The sequence below is a fragment of the Anoplophora glabripennis genome, unplaced genomic scaffold (assembly GCF_000390285.2).
Source record: "Anoplophora glabripennis isolate ALB-LARVAE unplaced genomic scaffold, Agla_2.0 scaffold432, whole genome shotgun sequence".
Taxonomy (NCBI): Eukaryota; Metazoa; Arthropoda; class Insecta; order Coleoptera; family Cerambycidae; genus Anoplophora; species Anoplophora glabripennis.
This window is the reverse complement of record NW_019416822.1, coordinates 230,683-251,298: the sequence shown is the minus strand read 5'-3', so window position 1 is coordinate 251,298 and position 20,616 is coordinate 230,683. Positions and strand designations below refer to the sequence as shown.

The following is a 20,616-nucleotide window of genomic DNA, read 5'->3' as shown; positions in this document are numbered from 1 at the left end:
TGCCAAGTGGCCCTTATTTCAGAGTTAAAGTCTCCAAAATCCACCCCTAAGAACTCTGTTGTCCAAGGATCGCTAAATTTGGTACACAGGGGTCTTATGACATGTGGAATCTGATGCTACGCTTTTTGGCGGTGAACACCATTAAGACAATTTTTCGTAGGTCTCCTTGTCTTTGAAGCTAAAAAAATTTGGCCACATATATGAATTTCTTAAATATTATTAGTTCGTTAGAAAGCCATTGGATTTAGAAACTTTTTTTTTCGTAAAACGCAATGTTTTCGAAAAATGATATACATTTGATCACATTTTGCCATTTTTCTCGAAAACATTGCATTTTACGAAAAAAGTATCAAGAGACAATGTTTCTAAATTCAATGGCTTTCTAGCGGACTAATAATTTTTAAGAAAAAGCGTGGCACTGTCAGATTCCACGTCATAAAACCCCTGTGTACCAAATTTAGTGATTCTCGTACAAAAGCAGGGTTCTTAGGAGTGGATTTTAGGAGGCTGTAACTCCTAAATAGGGGGTCACTTTGCAAAAATAAATTACGGGTGCCCTAGATTTGTTTTAAGAATCTGTGACAAAATTTGGTTGCATTAATTTTGGGACGCCCTATATTTTAAAAAATTTTCCACTAAAACTCACAAAACTAACACTATTTCACATTTTTAATCTTTTTGTCGACAGTAAATTTAATTAAAAAATGTTTTGCCTCTTGTCAGACAACATAAAAATTCCATATTTCTATGTATGATTACTGACCCTGACTACTACAATTTCCTGACATTTCCATTTTTTTTACATCTGTAACAACTCTGAAGACATAACAGAACATAATTAACAAGGAATAGGTAGACTGCTTTACTTACTTTTGTTCGAGCATTATCCAACAAGTGCGTAAGTCGGTTAATCTCAATCTGCTTCCCGCTGCACTGATCCTTAGCCTGAGCCAGCTCCTGATCTATTAGCTTATGCTCGGCATGTTTGGCGTCTAGAGTGCTCTCCAGAGTCCGAACTCTCTCCGACAGCTGAGTTATCCGTTCGTCCTTCTCGATTAACCCGGCCCTAGTCTCTTGTATCTCATTATTCGCTTGCTCCAGTTTGAGAAGCAGCGATTGCTTTTCCTCCTGGGCTGATTTTAACAATTCCACCAGTTTTTGTTCCCTCTCGATCGCCGACTCGTACTGACCGGCCTCGTCTTTTTCTCTATAAAGCAGTTGCTTCAGGGATTCCACCTCGGATCGGGAATCGTTCAGTCTTTCCGTTTGCCTACACAAGCTATCAAACATAAGTGTCTTTTCTTCGTTTAAGCGTTCGTTTTCCTGCTGAAGTTCAGTGAGTTGGCGTTGGAGGTCAGTGAGCTCCTGTAATGTAGCCTGTAGTTCCTCGTTTGTACTGAAAATAATAAAATAAACAATTTAAATTAATTTTGCTACCATCACGATTAAAATATTAACTTTAACTTTTAATAGTTGCGTAATAGATCATATAATTTATCTATCTCAATAGCAATTATTAAATATTATTTACCTATAGTGAGTTTCCTGCATTTGGTTTATTTTGTCCTGTAAGCAAGCAACCGACACCTCGCTGACATTGCTCGATGAATGCTTATCCCAATCAGGAGTGGGACAAGCCGTAATATCACCACCAGTTCCTTCATCAATTAGCTGCAATAGAACAGAACAATAAATTTACATCCACACATGCATGAAAGAGAATTTTTTTACAACGTTCTGCTTTCAACACTTACGTTTGTTGCAATAGATGCAGGTGCAGAACTGTGGTGCCTGTGGTGGGTCTCGTACAACAACTGCTGCTTCTCGTTGTCCGAAAGAGGAGAATGTGCGACATCTCGCAGACGGTTCCTCAAGGCTGTATTCTCTTCTGTGAGTTGTTCCAGTTGCAGATTCGATTCATCCTGAAAACTCTATGGAAGAATTGACAAGGAAATTCGATTATATAAGGAATTAACTATACCTTTAAGCTTTGTATTTCCTTTTGCAGGATATTGAGCTGTCCCTTTTGCTCGCCTAACTGTAGGGCCAAGTTACTCTTTTCTTGGGCCATCTCTTGTAGCTGCCTCCTTAGTTGTACGAATTCTTCTTCTTGTAAAGAATCTATAGAGGGAAAGGGGCTCTCGCCCGACTCCAACTTATTGTTGTTCTTAGTTATGCCTGAAATTAACATTAAACACATTGATATATTTTACAAGTATTTCCCAATTTCCTGGTAACTGATCCAAATACAATTTGAAAAGCTTCGTTTAAAATATGAGATTTGAAGAATATTCAAAAATTTTTAATGACAATGTTAATTACCTATACAGGGTGTGGCATGTATAATCTATAAAAATTAAACTACAGCTTCCTGATGATATTTGTAATAGAAAACTCTTATACGAAAAAGTTCTATCTTCGCGTTTTTTTTAAATTAAAGTTCATTTATTCAACGAAAATGAAGGCCGACCCTGTGGTATTTATTAAAAAGTTTGGAAATGTTTTTATGCGACCTGAGATACAACCTTATAATTTAAGTTGGTATAATCTAATACTAGTAATATTAAAAGAAGGTTAGATTACATTGTCAAATAATTTGTGCAGTCAACTGTGTTTGTATTTGTATTGTCCGTCAACCTATCAGTGTTATAAAGTGAAAGATTCCAGACAAAAGTTTTTATTTTGTAATTCCACGATAGTGTCAGTGTAATTTTTATAAAGAAGTAAAAAATAAGAATAGCGTGCCAATTACATTTAAAACGAGATTCTTATTTCTTACTTTGCTTATTTTTTTAGTTTGTGCACAAACTGGTTCTACAATGAACCGAGAAAACAATGCATTTACTATTTCCGAACGTGTCGATATGGTGTTAGTGTATGGTGCAGCCGGAGAAAATGCGCTCGCGGCGACTAGGTTGTACCGGGAACGCTAGCCACAACGTCACCCCCCATGTGCAAATACAATCCTACAGTGAGTTCAGCAGCTGCGAGATACGGGATTATTCCTCGAGGAGAAGGACGTAGTCAGCAAGTGAACATTAATGTTGAAGATGCAGTGCTAGAAAATCTTGACGAAGACCCCATAATTAAGGCGCCAGCTGTTGCACTCCTATCATCTGCAACCAGGTCAACAGATTTTACCCCCGGATTGTGATCACCGAATGCGTTTTTGCAGATGGTTTTTACAGCAATGTGCCAATCAAGTAGACTTTCTTGCTTATGTTTGTGTAACAAATGAGGCGACATTTACCCGTGATGAAGTGAATTTCCATAATATGCACATATGGGTCTATGAAAATCCTCATGCGATTAGGGAAACTCATTTTCAACATGGGTTCTCGGTCAATGTTTGGGCTGGCATAATAGCCGATGTACTTGTGGGTCCCTATGGATCCCTGGACTTGAAGTCATTGGTTTACAATATTCCAATTGCTACGGTGGAAGAATTGCGAAACCGTATATTCGAGGCTACTGACACAATTAGGGGAATACCTGTAATTTGGGAAAATATTCGCAAATCGTACAGCACGCGGACAGGACCGTTCCATATAAAATATTTTGATCCATAATTAAACTTTAATTTACAAAAAAAAAAACGCAAAAATAGAACTTTTTCATATAAGACTTTTCTATTACAAATATCGTTAGGAAGCTGTAGTTTAATTTTTATAGATTATACACACCACACCCTGTATAGCAAGCAAAAAGCACTACAGTTAATTTATTTCAATGTGATGGTATAAAATTAGCTTCAAACAACTTTTTAAACCTTTTCTTCGCTTTTGGGAAACAATTTTGTTGAGTTATAACTTAGCATTATTATATCAAGTAATAAATGGAGAGAAAAATTACACTAGGTGGATTAGGAGACCCAGATAACGTTGAAATAGGGATTAACAGTGTAATATGCAATTTTGTTTGCATTTTGCAATTTATAGATCTAGTGAAAAATATTTAATAATAAAAGAAAATAAGAAATATACATATATCCGAGTATACAGGGTGTCCAAGAATAACGTGTACAACGGAAGTCCGCAGTTTCGTGGATTTAAATTAGGCAGATTTAGGCTAATTCTCCTATATCCGAAATCGCTTCACTTAGCCGCAAGATGGCCTCAAAGTTCGTGATTTTTTTTTTTAATTTTGTAAATAACTCGAATATGTACCTATTAATCGATTTTAATTATTTTTGGGGTGTGGACTCTTGCTTTCAATCTACAAATTTTGGTGTTATACAAAGTGTTTTTTAAAACTCACAACCTTTACAAAATTGATGTATGGTGATAAAAACCGTTTATAACTTTTTCTTCTTTCGGACAATAATGACTATGTATTTTTTATTTGATAAGTGATACCATTTGGAACTTTGTGGACCTCTTATAGAATTTTGATTAAATGAGGAGTTTGGGTACAAAAAAATATTTTTTATATGGATACGTTATCTTGCGACCCATATTACAATACTTAACAAAGTGCTAGTAGTCATTGATTTTGTAGGTTGACTGTAATTTCAGTTTGATCTTTAAGTCATTGTACCTGCCAGTTCTTAATGAGTGTTTACTACGATAAGATATACCACGTTACTTCATTTTTCGATATGGATACACACATTAAGAGTTATTTACATGTGCTTAATTTTATTGAAATAATTCGTTAAAACAATCAAATAAAATAAAAATTGCTGGAGATAAAAGTAACAAAGTTGATGTTATTAAATTTAGTACAACTTATTATAAAAACTATTCACCATTGTTTCTACAACAAAGATTGATTTGCGAAGAAAGTTAAATGACACCCTTTGCAGTTCTTAAGGGTTATTTTTTAAAACGTTTATGGTGTTTTGGATATGCCTCCACAACTCTCATTTAGTATTAGTTGTGGAAGCATGCACTGTTGTTTTCAGAGTGCCCCAAAGGTAATAGTCGCAAGGTGCTAAGTCTGGTGAACGAACAGGCCAGTTAACAGAAATATTATTCCTCTACCGATCCATCGACGAGGGAATCTTTGGTTCAGATACTGCCGGACATTTACAGTGAAATGTGGTGGAGCGCTATCATGCATAAACCACATGTTAACTCTGAGTAATAGCGGCACATCTTTCAATAACTCGGGTTTTGCATAAATTCTAAATACATTTCCCCATTTAGTCTATTGGGTAGAATAACAGAGCCAATAATCATGCTATCAATGATCCCATACTAAACATTGATGCGAAATTCATGCTGATAATGTTGCCCTTTGATAGCATGTGGTTTTCTTGAGCATGCACATATTCATTCTGAATAGTTTTATTATTCCGTTTCTGGTAAAACAGGTACAATGATTTAAAGATCAAACTGAAGTTACAGTCAACTTACAAAATCAGAGCCTACTGGCACTTTGTTAAGTAATGCAGTATGGATGGCATTTAAAATTTTTTTTTTTTGTATCCACTGTTCATTTAATCAAAATTTTACAAGAGGCCCAAAAACTTCCAAATGTTATCTCCTATCATATAAAAAATAGTTGTCATTATTGCCTGAAAGAGGAAAAAGTTATGAGCGGATATTATCACCATACATCAATTTTGTAGGAGTGGTGAGTTTAAAAAAACACTGTAAAACACCAAAATTTGTAGATTGAAAACAAAAGTCCACACCCAAAAATAATCAAAATCGATTAATACATATTCCAGTTATTTACAAAATTCAAAAAATTTTCACGACTTTGAGGCCATCTAGCGGCCAAACGAAGCGATTTCGGATATAGGTGAATAGCCTAAATCTGCCTATTTTGAGTCCACGAATCTGTGGTCTTCCATCGTGTACGTTATTCTGGGACACCCTGTATATCAATTTGCTTTGGACTATATCTAAAATACTTTTGATAATGGCTATACCGAATGAATCGAACACGATATAAAATTTAGGTGCATTTGACACGGAAATAATCCAACTTTTCAATTGTTTACACGAGGTGTAAATTTAGTGCATAATTGTTTAATAGTTTGGGAATATATATTTAGGGAAATCATATTGTATCGACTTATTGAACATAAACATATTTTAATTCTACAAGGGGTTTTATTTAAAAATTTTGGAGCAAGCATAGTGTTTACATTGACATATATTTATTAACGATTTAATTCGTTTTTTTTTTAATGACAGCTTGACATTTGAATTCATTTTCAGTTATTAAAGCCTATTTATTATTTCTTTTTTGATGTCAGTTAACAAAAATTAGTTAGAGATCTTTTTACTAAAAATATGAATATACCTAGGTACCTACCCCTAGATACTGTATTCCTTGAACATTTTATTCATTTATTTAATTTACAGATGTTTAAAATGAACATAAATGATAAAACATTAATATCAATTTTACAATAAAAATATTATTTTGTTTTACATTTTTTAATTTTTTTTTAATTAATTTATTTTTGTCTGACAATGGAAATTAATTGAATGAGCTTTGATAACTGAAAATAAATTAAAATGTTATGTGATGTAACACTTTATTTTCAGTACTTTCAGTATCCTTCAAGAAAAATATGAGTTAAATGAGAGTATAAATAACTTTTCATTTTGCTAGTTTTTAAATTATTTAAAATTAAAATATTTTTTGACAAGTTTAACACCCTGTATCTTTTTAAGGAAGCGATCTAGATAAAAAAAATTATAGGAAAGACCCTTTAAAATTCACCAAAGAATATGAGGTTTCATTTTTGGTCGCCATTTGTGATTCACTCTATACAAAAATGCGATAAATGCTGACAAATAGGAATATTTAGATTTAATTAAAACTTGTATTATGTCTCTGAATTAAACTTCTCTAAGTATAATAGTCTCAAAGATACTAAATAATTACGCACTAAGTTTACACCCTGTATTAGTTAACTGTACACAAAAATCTTGAGCTATAAATCAACGGAAACCACATACGGTTTAGATGCAATATCGCATCCAGATGTATTATTTACAGGTCATATACCGTTAGTTATTTTACCACCAACTGCAAAACAACAAACCAAAGTAAAAACTACAAACTCACCTTTTTTGTCATTCTTCTTGCCGTCCCCGATCTTATCTATTCTGTCCCTGGAGGCCGTCTTCCTGGGTTTGGCGCCTTTACCGAGCTTTTGCTCGGCATCTAAATTGGTGATCGACGACGTTCTCGAAAGATTATCCGGTAAATTCTGACCGTCGAGTTTGGCGTTCTGGCCTCTGCGAAATATGGCTTTGATACTCTTCATTTTCTCTAACTATTACTTTCCTGGTCAATTTTACTTTGATAGAGGCACTTTTTCGACGAGCAAGTTCGCTAGTGTTTGAGTAAAACCGTTTTGCAACACTTAAGGCACATTCTTACATTAACAGCACGTTTCTTTCGTAAATAGTTTGTATACGTAAATACTCGTATAAATATGCTAGGATATAGGCAGTTCCTAAGCACTTATTACTTTATCACTTAAGTGTACACACAAAAAATTGCACTTGATTTTTTTCAGTCTAAAGAGTCGAACTGTAATAAAATATGTATATAGGATGCCCCAACATATCGTATATATAAAACTGCGAGAGTTTCAAATTGTGTGTAAATTAAAAAAAGTAATTTCTCATTATCAAATGGAAATTCATCTGTTTTGGTGGTACTTTTCAAATAAGAATAATCGCATTGATTCAATGATTATGAGCAGTTGTAATTTTTTAAGTTAAAGAATGAAAAATATCCTGATATAAGTGCGTTGTACATATTTTAATTTATGCAGTTTTCAATAATTTTGTTAAAAGAAAATTTGAATTTCTGAAATTATGAAGGTTTTATAATCGAGTAAATAATTTTTTAAATGAAGTCTTGCATCGAAAATGAGAAAATACTTTAAAAAATTTTAAAAAATATTTATTTTTATGTTAGAAACTTAAGTACGCAAAAAATGTGTTTGCTTAAGAGTGGGTATGTTTTTTGCATTTATGTAAATGAAATTATTTAAGCTATATTAAAATGTTAAACCTGAACACAAGTGAGTAATATTATGTAAAAATAAAAGTTTGAAAGTAATTAAAAATAAACTAAAATATCATGCTGTTTGACGTCGTGTAGCAGTTAAACGAAGCAACTTAGTATAAAAATAATCCTAATGGTATAATTTTGATCACAATAATTTATGTTTCTTGTTCACGGAATATTAGGACACCCTATATTTCAAATAAGTTTACAATTCATTATAACCCTTATTGGCGGAAACAACTAAAATTGCTGTTAACTGTATTTTGTTGTTATTTCTCAAGACTAAATAGGTTACGCGTATTAGTACGTCCCTCAAAAGACATTTCCAAATCTCGACGCATCTGGTACTTAATCAAGGTCATTAGATATGATTTCTTTTCGAAGAAGGTATTGCTAAATTACATAATACTGAAGATTAACGAAATATTCAAGCAAAAATCCCATATTATATACAGGGTGATTCAAAAAACCGCTGACAGACTTCTAGGGTAGATAATACATACAAAATTAAGACGAAAAGTCTTAATAAACATAGGGTCGCAAATGCCTCCTTAGCGAGATACAGGGCGTCAAAGTTTCTGTATAATTAAACATTGTCTGCAATAATTCCAAAATGCCTGAACATTTCTATTTCAAATTTGCTATGCGTAGTTAGCACCTTAAGACCAATATTTGATGTACTGCTCAAAATTTTATGAGCTGCAGTGTCGTAGAGACGGGGTCAACGTGACCTTTTTTTAAAAATATTTTCTACGCCACTGCTAATTTTCTTTTTCGTCTTAATTTTTCATGTATTACCCTAGAAGTCTGTCAGCGGTTTTTTGAATCACCCTGCATAGAGACATTAATATAATCCGTATACCAAGTTCGACAAGAGTCAAAAATCCAGTTTAAATTTATAAACAGTGAACGAAGATCGTTCAAGATAATTCAGTGTTTGAGCTATTTATAAACCCATCTTTATGAATGAAATTTTCTAATTTACAAAGCAGTGTGGAAGGTCATATGATAAACTGTGCTGCTAAATGTATCAACATTAAACTAGGAACTAAATAGAGACAAATAAAATATTCTTTTTTAATATTTATTTCTCTGCGTAATAGTTTGTATAGCTTACTGACGTAAGGGGTGTTGCTCTAGCATTATGATTATTGTATGTATTTATTCAATAATATTTAACTTATATTTGGTTTTTGTTTTCCGTAAGATGGCTTTAATATTAACCGTGATAATTAAGCTGTTTACAAAAGAAACGACATTTCTAGCTTTGATAAAAAAATATTTTTTAAACATTAACAGTAATTATTGAACTGTCTATACATAATTATTGATGCTACTTTTTTAATTTTTTTGCTTGTATGTTTTTTCTCAGTGTTAGATTTTTTGATCAGGCAAAAATAGTTAACAAAATAACATTCCATTCATTTTTTCACAGGTGGCAAATACCCAATATATAGAAAACTATAACTGCGTCACAAATAAATAACCTCAGGCAATATATTACGATAACTTTTAACTATTTTCATCCTTAACGTTTAATCGGTCAGAATAGCTGCATAAAAGGCGATCGTATCAAAGTAATTTTAAGAACAGCCTGGATTAGCATACAAAAGCCTGATATCACAATAATTCATGCCAGATTTGTAAGAGATTCGGATTAACTCTCGAGAAAAGTACTGTAAACAATGCAGTCGTAAAACGTACTGTTTTGGTTATCAGGTACTTAATAAGCGATAAAAAATAATATGTCAACAGCGGAATTCACTACGTTATTTTATTTTTAAAGATATAAATCTCGCAATGTAACTTTGTAGGTGTATTTTAGACGCGATTAGAATCAAATATGAAAGTGCCTACTTGTATATCTAACATTTGAAGTAAATTGACGTTTATAAACCGATTCAAATGTCAAATCAAAACAAATAATGTTATCTCGATCAGTATCAGCTCTCATTTGTAGAAAAAAAAGAGAAACTACAAAGTTACTTCCTTAATTGACTTACAATAGGTCTTTAGATAATGGGATGGTTAGTTTACTTCAGCCTCTAGGTTCATCAATATACAGAGTGTTTATATATTATATCGTTTATATTCTAAATACAGGGTGATTCAGAACTTATCCAAAAAAATTGGGAATAGATGCAGCATGAGAAATGGAGTCAATATTGTAAAAAAATTTGTTGTAAAATCCTTATAGTTTCTGAGAAAAAAATTATTGAAGTTATAGCACATTAAACCACTACATAGCTGGACAACTGTAGTCTCTAGCGTCATTCGCAATACGCGTGGAGAGCCATGTGACTCCTAATACTGAAATCCGTCGTTGCGGTAGTTTTTACCTGTTATCTGTGGTATTTACATCAGTTTTTTAGTAGTTAGTGTCAAAAATGGCTTGCGTGTATAGCAACTCAGAGTTGATGGATATCGTTTTAATTTATGGTGAAGCAAGACAACATTTGTATTATGGTGAAGTATTTGTGTTATGGTGAAGCAAGACATCATTTGTGTTAGTTCGTAGAAAGTGAGTAAGACGGACCCAAATGTGTTTACACGTGAGTGGATAAAATTTTGAACAATTGCTGTTGCAGCATCGGGTATGTCAAATGATTTTATTATTTAAAAACACAAATTAATTTTATTAATAATTAATAAAGGCAAAAGCATTTGAATTTGCCGATATAAAATAGGTGCGATAAAATTCTATTTACATATTTCTTTCCTTGCGAAAGTTTTTGTCCGTTTTTATCACGCCGCCATACCGGTCGCATTGTGCGAGGTCAGGTTTTACAGTGGACCAGTTTCCAGTGCCGTGCAGAAGTGTATTTTTAAATCAATTTCGAACTGACCTTTTTGATTTTTCTTTACAAAATTGTATTTGTAAGGGTCCCCTGTACATTCAGAATTTTTTTTTTGGATAAGTTCTGAATCACCCTGTATATTCTATAGTTTAAATTCTACTTCTCTTATCAACAATAATAAACATACAGTTCATACGATCGTTGGTAAACATTTCGTTTTCTTTTTGATACAGAGTGAAAAAGGTTTACTATTTTCAGTAGGTACACATTTCTAAGACCATGTGTTGACATGATATTAGTATTAAAAAATACTACTACTACTAGAGAAGTATTGTGTGGCTTCTATTTTTTAATGGGAAAATACAAACAAAAAATATGAGAGTCATGAGATCTTGCCAATTGTAAGAAATACACTCCAATGCAGTTTATATTCAGGGTGTTGGGAAAAGTTGGTACAAAATTTAAGAGGGTGAAAGTAGGACCAAAAATAGTAAAAAAAGTTCCTATAATCATTGGTCCTCCGGAGCACCGTTACTGAGATATGACCTCCAAAGGGGCCTTATCATTTGGATATTTTTTAAAATAACTCTTTCTGATTAAGATAACGGAATGAAAATTGTAGGTAATAATCATGCCATAAGTGTCTTTAACTACCATAAGTTTCATGAAAATTGATTATAAATAAGAATTGTTTTGTAACAGAAATTTTTTTCGATTTTTTTTTATTCCTTTGAATTATCAAGCAAATATTATTTTTTAATGAAATAGACTTTTTTGAAGGAAAAATGTTCGAATTCTGCGTAGTTTAGTTAGAAATAATTATTTTTCAAATAATGTATGGGACAGAACAGTAACTTTTTTTTAACATTTTGACATAGTAGGCATCTTTCTGGGCGACAGTTTCGTTGTAATAATACTAATGGTTGCCACTTTCGCGTGCTATCGTTTAAATTTTTACGTCTCTTTATCTTCTTAGTTGTGATCTTTGTGCATGACTTTGCATTTCATTCGATTTTTTTTACAACCATGCACCATCATGAGCAGACGCTCTTCGTACACTCGCAGTAGGCTTACGTTCAAAAAATCTTAAAATTACTTCGCCTAAATCATATCTACGCCTCCTTGGACGGCCATATTCACGATATCTTGGAGTAGGGCTCCTGATTCCATAGCTCTTGCATAAATTTTCCGAAACAATCTTGCAGAGAGTTGCCTTCTATCAGGAAAACCTTTGCGATACTCTCCGCCAGACTATTTCCATTATAGATCCCATAAATAAAATGCATATCGGCATATTTACGGTTAGTAAAAGCATGATGGTTCATGGATGTAAAAAAATCAAATAAAATTCAAAGTAGAGCACAAAGATCACAACTAAAAAAATAAAGAAACATAAGAATTTAAATCATAGCACGCGAAAATGACAATCATTAGTATCATTACAATGAAACTGTCACTATGAAAGATGCCTACTATGTAAAAATGTTTTAAAAAATGTTACTGATCATTCATTAAAAAATAATATTATTTGCTTGATTATTCAAAGGAATAATACTGGACAAAAAGGAACAAGTCCTAAGGTCATTCTGAATTAAAAAATTATAATATATAGGTTCAATTGTCCATGGTTACCGAGCTATGGACCTTTAAAGTTCAGAAATAATGTTTTAATATGAATCTCGCTAGCTATGAACATGTCAGTTGACAAAACAAGTGTTAGTTGACATGACAAAATTTATCAACCTTTCATTTTTATGTAGTAAACCGTATGAACGTGTTTCTAGTAATACCTGTTGTCAACACTCCTCTGCTGTTTTCAAACGAAGAATATGTCTACATAGTTTACTTATGGATTTTGTTATGGAAATTCGCGAGCTGCCAGTAGAGAGTATCAACGACGATTTCTAAACAGACGAGTGCCAAATCGTCAACCATTTGATTCTTGATTCTGTTTTCGACATCTGCGAACGCATTGTTCATTCCTTCCTAACAATGTCAACTAACTATGAACGTTTTGACCAGCAAAATTTGATTGAGCAAGAAAACAATTTGGAGTAATTGAAGACAGTCCAGAATTGAGAACTAGGGGAATTTCAACACGTATGAATGTTTCTCATTGGAGAGTATGGTAATAGCAATCTATTGTATCCTTATCATGTACAACAGGTTCAGCATCTGAAACCGCATGACTTACTTTCACGGGTACATCTTTGCCAACGGATTCAAGCAAATCTTCAATTAGTATAAGACGCATTTTATTTGCCGATGAGTCGCTGTTTACTCGAGACGGTTTTAACTTTTCTCTTTTTTAGTCAGAGAATTAATTGACAGAATTTTGTCAGCGGAGTATTGCAACATCCATATTTTTGTTGTGAATTATTATTTCCGCACGTTATTTAACATCCCGTATGCTAAAGTCGCTCCAACAGCAATTAAAGATTAATTGTTCTATGGTCTACATAAACCGCATAATGTAAATTATTACAGATAGCAGTTAGTTGTTCTAAGAACAATAAAATGAATATCAACAGTGACAGATGTATTAAGTTCGATTTTTTGCGAGGAATTGTATCATGCAATTCGAGCAAGATTTCGCCAAGAGCTCAGGATGTGACGTCACCGTTACTATGAAATTTAATACCACTTAAGCAGAACAGCCACCAGTCACTGTATAAATACCGCACAAAATCAAAGATAATGTTTTCCAATGCTGCAATACAACAAAATGTAAACAGAAAATAAAAATAACATGAATCACAAATACGTACATTATTGTAAAAAGTTTTTGTCTATAGCGAAACGTAGGAAATTAACTTTACACGCGTAAATATTTTACACACTACTGCGAAAAATACATTGTGTAAGTTTATTAGTAGTATTTTTCGCGGTAATATTATTGAAAGTTGTAATAGATTCACTTTCCGGTCACGACCGTCCAAATTGTTAAATTGATAATTACTATCCAATAACAAATTAATGAAATGAAATCTCGAATGAAATCGTCATATACACATAATATATAGGGTGTTCAAAAAGAGAACCGAACTCCCTGACAGCTTTTCACTATTGAATCCTATCAGAAAATGTTTCAGATAAAAGATGTAGAATATCAAAAGTTGGTGGCCCCGGATTTGTTAAGCTTCAAGGTCAAACCGAGCTCAACTAGAAAATATTAAATAGAGCACCCTATATTGTGTGCCAGCTATCGATAGAAAGCTATTTTACGTTCAAATATATGGTTAGAAATTTTATTCTGTATGTCATGGGTTGTTGGATTAATAATTACATTTCCTTGATAGGATATCGACATCTGATCAGCTGTTAGATAACATTCAAGGTCACTGTCAAACTTGACATTTAAAATCCTACAACTGTTGTTTAAAACATTTTTGTCGTTATTCAGAGAAAAATAAATTTGACTTTCAAATCATTCGTAAAGATACAGGCATTCACGAAAAATTTTATGATCCCATATCGGTAATAAAATTTGGAACGCTATCAATTGCTGGCATAAAAAATAGGGCGTTTCATTTAAAACTTTCAAGTTGACTTGATTTGACCTTCCAAGGTCACTATCAAATTCGTTTCTTCGTATCCTACAACCTTTATATGAATTTTTTTTGATGCAAGTCAATCCTGAAGTTATCGGAGGGTTCGGATCCTTTTTGCACAATCTGTATGTATAACTTTAAAGTGATTTAGGTATAACTAAATTACAGTGGGAATAATGATACTAGTATATGTAAAATAAAATTTTGTATGCACTAGCATGAAAATAAAATGTATAGGATTAATTTTAATATTATCTTTTGAAAGTAAAAAAAATGTTTTATGTAACTCGTGCATATAAGATAGATAGGTACCATTTTTCACTTCCAAAATTGCATATATGAAATTAGTTTATGCTATGCTATGCTATGCTATACGGTTGAGTACAATAAACTTTACATCATAAGGGAAGATTTAGGTAAAAAAAAAATATGGTTTAAATCTCCTAAACCCAACTTGTTTGTTGCTAATAAGTACTTGCATGTGTTATCTTTATATGTTGTAATTTGCCACATTCATTAAATTATTAAATTCATAAAAAAATTGTCAGCCTAATTTTAAAGATGATATCAGAAAACCTACATTTATCAATTTCATTGATCAATTTGTCATCTTAACTAGGAAGTCACAAATCAATTAAATCAACGGAATATGATAAAACATTCGTTGAAAACCGCACGCAAACTATATATTTTTAGATTTTTAAGAAGCAACAGTGTTACACTTTTTTTGTGCTCTATGATATAAAAAATAAACATAATGATTAATTATTGTAAATTGTCTGTCACTGGTCTAGGTGTGGTTACTATAGTCTTTCCGAAGTCAGTTGAACATGTATAAAAACGCCTTTAAAGAGTTTCATAGGCGTCCCTAAAAAAGTTTTCAGCTAAAGGTAAAAAATTGTAATAATTTATATATAATGTGTAGAACATTTCTATTATAATATTATGTTCATTTGACCAACATATTATTTTAATTATTTATGTCCGCAAACAATTTGATTATATTGATGGTAAATTTCGTTCTGTTCCGTATATATTAGCAAACAAAATATCCCTCTTATTTCTCCCTTTAGCAATTTTAATATGAATGATTAATAGAGGGTGCCTATAATAAATTAAAATTACCTGAATCACACCAAATTCCGCATTACTGCACTGCACTGTTAGGCAATTTGTCAACAACTTTGTACCACCTCCACGTTTAGTTTGACCAGACCTGTATATGGGTACGGCTAAATAAATATGGGAACAAGAATTTCAAATATTTCAATGCCAATTTGCTGCGTCAGCGACCGAATCTGATATATACTGCCAACCACTTGGTTCTTCAATTGAGATTGAGATCGGAAAGACTATACCATGATGTATCATACATTAGCAGCAATATTACAGTATTTTGAACTTAAGGAAACACTCTTGTAACGTAAGATATTAAAATTGGTTCAAGAAACAAAATATATACTTTTATATTGGAAGGACATACTTTTTAACTTAAATTATTTGATTCCTCAACAAACTGCAAATAAACTCGTTTGCTTAATGGTCATCCCATATAACATTTAAATAAACCAATGTCAGTGACAACAGAATTTAGATTAAAAAAAATTGAAATGTAAAACACTGTTTTCGCTGTTATCCCACTTCCCCTACATTGTCGCATTTTTTTTAATTCAAAATCCGCATGATGTTTATACAGACTATTCCAGTATTACTTTAGTATCGTCTCTGAATATAAAAGGAGTATCGAATTAAGAAAAATGGTCAACCAGAGAGTTAATTTATATAATTCTGTGATGAATTTCAGGGCCTGTACACATCACTGAAACCGATTTTATTTGTTAAAACGTAAATTTTCAGATCACGCAAGAGCTTCACTGGAATTCAAATAGCGCATAAAAAATTGTCACGCTGGTTTACTACGATTTGTTATGATCAATAAATGTAGCCGTTAATAATTAATTACAGACCAAGGTATAATTTACAATGATTTACGGTTATCAAGACTGGATGGTGTAAAACAGAGTTAATCGTTTTAATAGCTACTGCTACTGCACAATATTCCCTAGTTCCTATCAGTATTCGCCACTGAACGAATTAAAAGTGACTTAATATACAGCTCACGAAAAATGGGCAAGTGTTTGTCAAGTGAAATTGGCGCCAGTTAGGCACAAAGGCCCACTGTGCCAGTCCCAAATGGCAGGATGAATATTGACGAGACATTACGGTTTTGCTTGATGGGCTACAAAAATAGGAATTTGTTCCACGAATCGGATGTGGTTCAAATAGACGTAGCGATGCCATTTTTATAACATTTTGTATCGACATCCCGTTCTGTGTAAAAAAATATAAATATAATGAACAAGCGAAATATGTACAACAGCTTTAGGTATACGGCTAAGCATACTAAATGAATTCAGAAACGTACAGAGTGTCCCACTTGGGATGATTTTTTTCTACTTTGATAAACAAATATCACACCGTTTTGGTTTTATTTTTATACAGGGTGAGTCGGGAGAATTGCACCAATCTACAGGAATGAATTCTACATGTCAAAATAATAAGAAAATAATGTTGTCATGCGATTTTCATTTGTTTTCAAGCTATAGCGTACATTTCAATAAAAAATAATTTATTGATATTCTATTAATCATAGCGTTCGATGATTAAATGTTCAAAAACACAATCATTGACCTCTAAACACTTTCTGCTTCGTGTGTAGCTCTCCTGATTGCTTCATGTCTTTCTTTAATAAGTGTTGCTGGCAGTATTGATGATATACATGTCCACTGACCTTCTGGATGTCTCCTTGTCAGTTTGTCTTTTTACCTTTCTGCCTACCATCCTCTCTCGGTTTTGCGTGATTATACAAAAACTAGATTTAAAAAAATTTGAAAGCCTTCAACAAATCGATTCGTTTCTCTCAGCATAAGTCGAAATGCGTTGTTCCTGGAATGATCTTCGAATCGCTATTCTTTTTAAGTGCTTTATTGGTGTATCTATTTAGATTCCGGCAATAGTCTGCTAACATATTCTTCCCCCAAGCACCTTGCTTTCTTTGTTCAAATTCATTCAGGTCCTGGTGCATTCTCCTTGTTCTTCACTAAAAGCTGACAGATTTTCTGGGAACCAATCAAGATGAGAATGAAAAAATGAAGTTTCAGATTCATATAACATTTAGACAGAGGATGTCAGAAAAACAGACAGATAGAAATAATTAGTCATTTAGTCACATAGGAAGATAGACAAAATTACCGACAGAAAGGTAGCTAGAAAGGCAGGGTGTCAGGTAGATGGACAGAGAAAATACAGGCGCACGATAAATACAAACTAACAAGCAAATAAACAGCAGTGCAGATAAAAAGGCAGACAGATAAACAGACAAAAGTAGGCAGGCGAGTATTCGTATTTTTTTTTCCAATTTGTTTCACTTTCTATTCTTACTTTAACCTTCAAACGACCTTGAACATGAGGTGATAGAGGTCAGCCGACATCGGATTCAGACTCAGCGGCCCAAAAAATCTATGTACGAATTATTTCAACCACCTTTTCTTAGTTCGACCTTCAAATAACCTTGAACCTAACGTGATAGAGCTTAACCGACCTCGGCATCGGAATCAGCGACATCAAAAACCCCTGCGTATCTAGGTAGAGTCCAGCGTTTTCTCAAAATAAATGTTAACCATTGTCCTGTGTTATTATTGATCCATCGCATTGGCAAAACTCGATACGCTTAGCATAATATTCCGGTTATAGGTGTTGTACTCTCTGTACATGGTACGGATATAAGCCTTTCTAGTGAAGAGTGTTTATTACTCTTGTTTGTGGAATGCCCAATTGAGTAGCAATTTTTCGTGAGCTGGTAGTTGCATCATCTTTTACTAAACCCAAAATATTTTCTACTTCTAAGCCTTGTCGATGAGCTCGTCCAGATGTAACACCAGCACAGGGAAGCTTTCCGTTTCGCACAGTTTGTTGAAAACTCTGCTAAATACATTTTTATTAGGACATCTGTGATGTGGAAACCGTGAGGATATTCTTCAACAGAAGCATTAGCATTCCCATTACAAAAACCACAAACACCATATTTGCCTACTCTAAATTTGAATAAGTTCTAGGCATTTTGTAACACTTTGATCGTACAAATGTGTAATCGAATGTTAAACTATTGCAACAGAAAATGACATTGACGGATATCCTACCTTTGAACTTGGAATATGACGTACTCCAATTTCATATTTTTAAAATTTGTTATTACGATATAACTTGAAAATAAATGAAAATCGCATAACAGCATAACAACATTTTTAACGGTTTTTTCTTATTACTTTGACGTATAGGATCCATTCCCAGACTCACCCTGTATATTAAAAATATTCAACATATTCAAAAAATCAAATACCTATAGTGATTCACAATTTATCCAAAAAAATTTGGGAATAGATGCGGCATGAGAAATGAAGTCAACGTCGTAAAATTTTGAAAAATCCTTATAGTTTCCGAGAAAAAAATTATTGAAGTTGTAGTGATTTCAACTATTACATAGCTGGACAACTGTAATCTCTAGCGTCATTCGCAATACTCGTGGAGAGCCTCAGCGACTCCGAATATTGAAATCCGATTTTACAATTGACGTTGCGATAGTATTGACAAGTTTTGTAGTAGTTAGTGTCAAAAATGGCTTGCGTATATAGCAACTCGGAGTGGATGGATATCGTTTTAATTTATGGTAAAGCAAGACATTTGTATTATGGTGAAACATTTCGTCCCTCTTATGCGTCTCTACGTGATAATAAGGACGATTTGTGTTATAGTGAAAAAAGACAACATTTGTGTTAGTTCGTACCTAGAAACTGAGTAAGCCGGACCCAAATGTGTTTACACGTCGGTAGACAAAATTTTGAACAGTTGTAATATCAGGAATGTCAAATTATTTTATTATGGATATAGAGGTACTATAAAATTATATTTATTTCTTTCCTTGCGAAGTTCGTTTTTGTTCGTTTTTATCACACTTTGCCGTCATGCCGGTCATATTGTGCCAGGTCGGGTTTTACAGTAGGCCAGTTTCCAGTGTCGTACAGAAGTTTATTTTTAAATAATTTTCGAACTGTCATTTTTGATTTTTTCTTTACAAAATTTTCTTTACAAATTTGTAAGTCCCTTTTTTTTTTTTTGATAAGTTCTGAATCACCCTGCATAGTGAGGATTCACATTTGTATAATGAAAATTGAAAAACATGAAATTTATTAGAAACAAACGAAAATTTTTACAATAACTGAAAAAATGCTTTTGATAGCGTAGATGGTTCTTGATAGCATACATGAAAATTCAACAATATTAAAACGCGAAGAGATGAATTTGATGCGACTTATATTTTTTTGTATTATCGATATCAGAGATATGTTTTATCTCTGATCAGCCTGTCTTAAGTGGCACACCCCGTAATCTCATTGGAAATTCAGTACCTATACATATAATGAAGTCAGACAGGCAGCAGACTTACCATATCGGTCACTGATTGATTATGAAAACTTCCATCAATTCATGAAGTCATCCTTATATCATATTCAATACAACTAGGTATTAATAGATTAAAACAGCAGTTTGAAATTAAAAAATATTATTTGATGAAACAAATATATATAAATATATAAATGATGAAATAAAAATTAAGTTTAATAGAAAATTTTAAATGAGTTAAAAGGAATTCAGATGAATTTAAGCCGTCTTCAGAGAGCCGTGATTGACACCCTAATGAATCAAATGAGAGTTTCATAGAAGTCCAAAATAAGTAACAATAAATTTTAGATGGGCCCAAAGAACCTATGTGAACCTGGCACCCGACTTTTCAAAATTCAATTTTTTTTTGAAATTCTTATAGATTTTCGTTTGTAGTTGTTTGTAGTAACAATATTTTCGTTTGTAGTAGCTCAAAAAAAAAGTTATATGGCCTATAAAAAAACCATCCCCCCAATTTGGCCGCACTTAAATCTGATGGTTGATTCCTATAGAAAATCGTTTGTAGTTGATTGTAGTGAACGAATTTTCGTTTGTAGTAGCAAGGAAAAAAAGTTAGAGCTATTTTCAAAATTTGCCATGAGTAAATTTAGAAAGCGCTTCCAATTTCAAGTTTATTTGTGTATAATAACTTCTACACGTCAAATTATGTTTTTAAAATTGTTTAAAGCTGTTTGTAGTTGCACATATTCCATTTGTAATTCAGTGCAAACTAATGAAAAATGACTACACTCCAAACTCTGGCTCCAAAATCGTTTGTAGTT

The 20,616-nt window shown here is 32.7% G+C and overlaps 1 protein-coding gene across 2 annotated transcripts in view; it reads right to left on the bottom strand.

The window, feature by feature from the left end:
- Nucleotides 1–20,616, bottom strand: part of LOC108908637 — a 144,349-nt gene that overhangs the window by 28,836 nt on the left and 94,897 nt on the right. Inside the window, exons 5-9 of one of the 2 annotated variants that reach the window (XM_018712734.1) lie at nt 7,030–7,202; nt 1,982–2,178; nt 1,755–1,931; nt 1,532–1,671; nt 871–1,396 (exon numbers count right to left, since the gene is read on the bottom strand). In XM_018712734.1, coding sequence (XP_018568250.1) covers nt 871–1,396; nt 1,532–1,671; nt 1,755–1,931; nt 1,982–2,178; nt 7,030–7,202 — 1,213 coding nt within the window. Of the gene's footprint in view, nt 1–870; nt 1,397–1,531; nt 1,672–1,754; nt 1,932–1,981; nt 2,179–7,029; nt 7,501–20,616 lie in introns of both variants that reach the window. The other variant, XM_018712736.2, reaches the window with a different exon arrangement.